Source organism: Dipodomys ordii, unplaced genomic scaffold, assembly GCF_000151885.1.
Source record: "Dipodomys ordii isolate 6190 unplaced genomic scaffold, Dord_2.0 Scaffold20, whole genome shotgun sequence".
Lineage (NCBI taxonomy): Eukaryota > Metazoa > Chordata > Mammalia > Rodentia > Heteromyidae > Dipodomys > Dipodomys ordii.
In genome coordinates this window covers 9960548-9962998 of record NW_012267236.1, presented here as the reverse complement: position 1 = coordinate 9962998, position 2451 = coordinate 9960548, and the positions used below count along the sequence as shown (strand labels likewise).

Genomic DNA, 2451 nt, shown 5'->3' with positions numbered 1-2451 from the left:
GAGGGAGGGAGGGAGGGAGGGAGGGAGGGAGGGAAGCTGCAAAATAAGTGTCAGTACCTTCACTCTACTGATGAGCAAAATGAGACTCTAAGGAAAGAACTCCCTGGCTTAGCTAAGTGCTGACAGACAGAGGAAAGGGATTCTTTATACACACCTACTCAAGGCAGGTCCTGGGGAACCCTGGGGTACAGAAGGGATATTAATCCTGGAGCTTTATCAAAACAGAGGCCAGAAAAAAAAATCCCTTCTACAACCTGCCTGCTGAAGGAGTTGGCTCCAAGGCCTAGCTCAGAAGCTTCTATGTTTCATAAATAAATAGAGACAGGACAGAGAAAGCCGGGGATCCATCAGCTACATGATCTGTGCGCATCTTCACATACCACTGTCTAGAGCACAGGAGTGAGATGTAATCACTGTGCTCCCTCCAGGTCGAAGGTCCTAGAGCATCCACCAAAACTAAAACCTCATCTCCAATATATCTGGGTCTATGAAAGGTTTCAGTAGACCCAGAGCTGAGCACAAACTGACAGGATTCTCAAGAGCAGAAAATCATGGAGTCTCAACAAGGGGAGAAAAACCCAGATAACAGGAACTTGAAAGGTCTAAGTTCTAAAATGCATCTGAAATGAATCCAGACCAACACCCATTTAAATGGCTGAGTCACAGGCCTGGTGCTGGTGGTTCACGCCTGGAATCCTAGCTACTCAGGAGGCTGAGATCTGAGGATCATGGTTCAAAGCTAGCCTGGGCAGCAAAGTTTGAGAGATTCTTATCTCACAAAAAGGGGCTCTTCTGTCCTGGATTAGGCTGGAGCAAAGCCTATAGACAGACAGCAGGGACATCCAGGTACTCTTCCAGATGGACAGAGGTAAACAGGGGATCCGACTGTGGTTCCTTCTTCCTGAGTGACTTAGAATGCAGTGAGGAGGGGCAGGAACTCCCTACAGGAGAGAACTGAGGCCCGGGAGTACAGGGGCACTTGTCCTACAGAGTACCGTGGCACTGCTGATCTAGCTCCTCTCCTCGCAGACCCTGCATGCATGCTCTAGTCCCATGATCACCCCACCAAAAGCCCCCTAAGTCCTGAGCCTTACCTGCTGCTGGCTCTGCTCTTCCAGGTTCATCTTCACCTCCAGCGACTGGCGGGCTTCTAGGAAGGCCTTGCGGTGCTTGCGGTCAGCCATGTAGTAAGACATAATGCCCACAATGATGGCGCACAGGTAGAGGAAGACGTTGGCCAGGATCTGCACCCCAAGGAGGAGGGAAGAAGAGGACAGTAGTGAAAACCCATCTTTGGGAAAAGACGACAGGGGTGGCAGAGACTATAATCAATCCAGTCAACTAGCATCCAGAAAGGAGCCCAGCAGGGCTCTGAACTTGATCACATAGGCCCCTGAGTGCACCTGCCCCAGGAACCACTAGTGGACAAGGCCATTCCAACATGGCAGATCCGGCGCAGGAGGGCAAGAGTATGAGAGACAGCTCACACCTCTTTCTTCACACCATAGCCAGTCTCATCACTGGGGAGGCCTGAGCAGCCTTTAGCCACCCATTCAGTCAGTCACTCATTTATTCAACCAACATCCACAGAGCCTTTGCTTCTTAGATGTTCTAGGTACTTTGTGGATCACTGGGGAGGGGTTTACAAACCCCAAGTCCCAGCAGCCAGTCTGTAACCCTAAAAGCTTCGGATAATGGGGATGTCACAGGACACTGGATCAGCTCTGGTTCAGCAGCCACAGTGGGACCTTACCTGTGTGCTGCAGGCTTACATTTTCTGCACATCACAGGCTTCCTCTCACATAACACCACCCTTGCCGGCAAGCAGGTGGCCAGTGCTGCAGAAGAACAGAAGCTACAGGAAGGGGTGAATCTGGAGCCTAATGTCCATCCCACTGACCCAGAGGGCTTCTTGGGCACTGACTGCCTGCTCCTTCTCTGACCCTATAGACGCTGTCAGCTGTCTTGGTCCTGCACCAAGTCACAGAGGCTGCTGGAACTGCATGCTCTATGGCTTCCTGTTAGAGAGTGCCTCAGATATGGACCTAAACCTCTCCAATACACCTGGCTCCTGGTGTTGGCAACTGCTGGCTCTGATCTTTGCCCCTGACCATGGCTAGACCAGATGTTAATCTCTCCCAAACCTCCAAGTCCAGCCGGATGCCAGTGGCTCACGCCCCATGACAAAAAAAAAAAGCAGAAAACAAAACAAAAACCTCCAAGTCCACTGGCCTCAGAGCTTTCTCCCACAAAGAAGGCTTTCTGCTCCGGCTTCTCACCCTTCCCACCTGGCTCCCGAAGTCCTGCCCAAGGGCACAGCTGCTCCCATGCAGATGTGGTTCCTTCCACATGCCACCAAGCTGACAGGCCCAGAGTCCAAGCAGGAAGAGGAGGAGGAGGAGGAGGAGGAGAAGGAGGAGGAGGAAGAGGAAGAGGAGGAGGAGGAGGAGG

General features: G+C 52.0%; 1 protein-coding gene across 2 annotated transcripts in view; it reads right to left on the bottom strand.

Moving 5' to 3' along the window:
* The window catches only part of Adcy3 (adenylate cyclase 3), a 123712-nt gene that overhangs the window by 77452 nt on the left and 43809 nt on the right, over positions 1-2451 (bottom strand). For both annotated transcript variants that reach the window (XM_013013648.1, XM_013013649.1), the window contains exon 3: positions 1095-1244. In XM_013013648.1, the coding sequence (XP_012869102.1) occupies positions 1095-1244 (150 nt within the window). The remainder of the gene's footprint in view (positions 1-1094; positions 1245-2451) is intronic.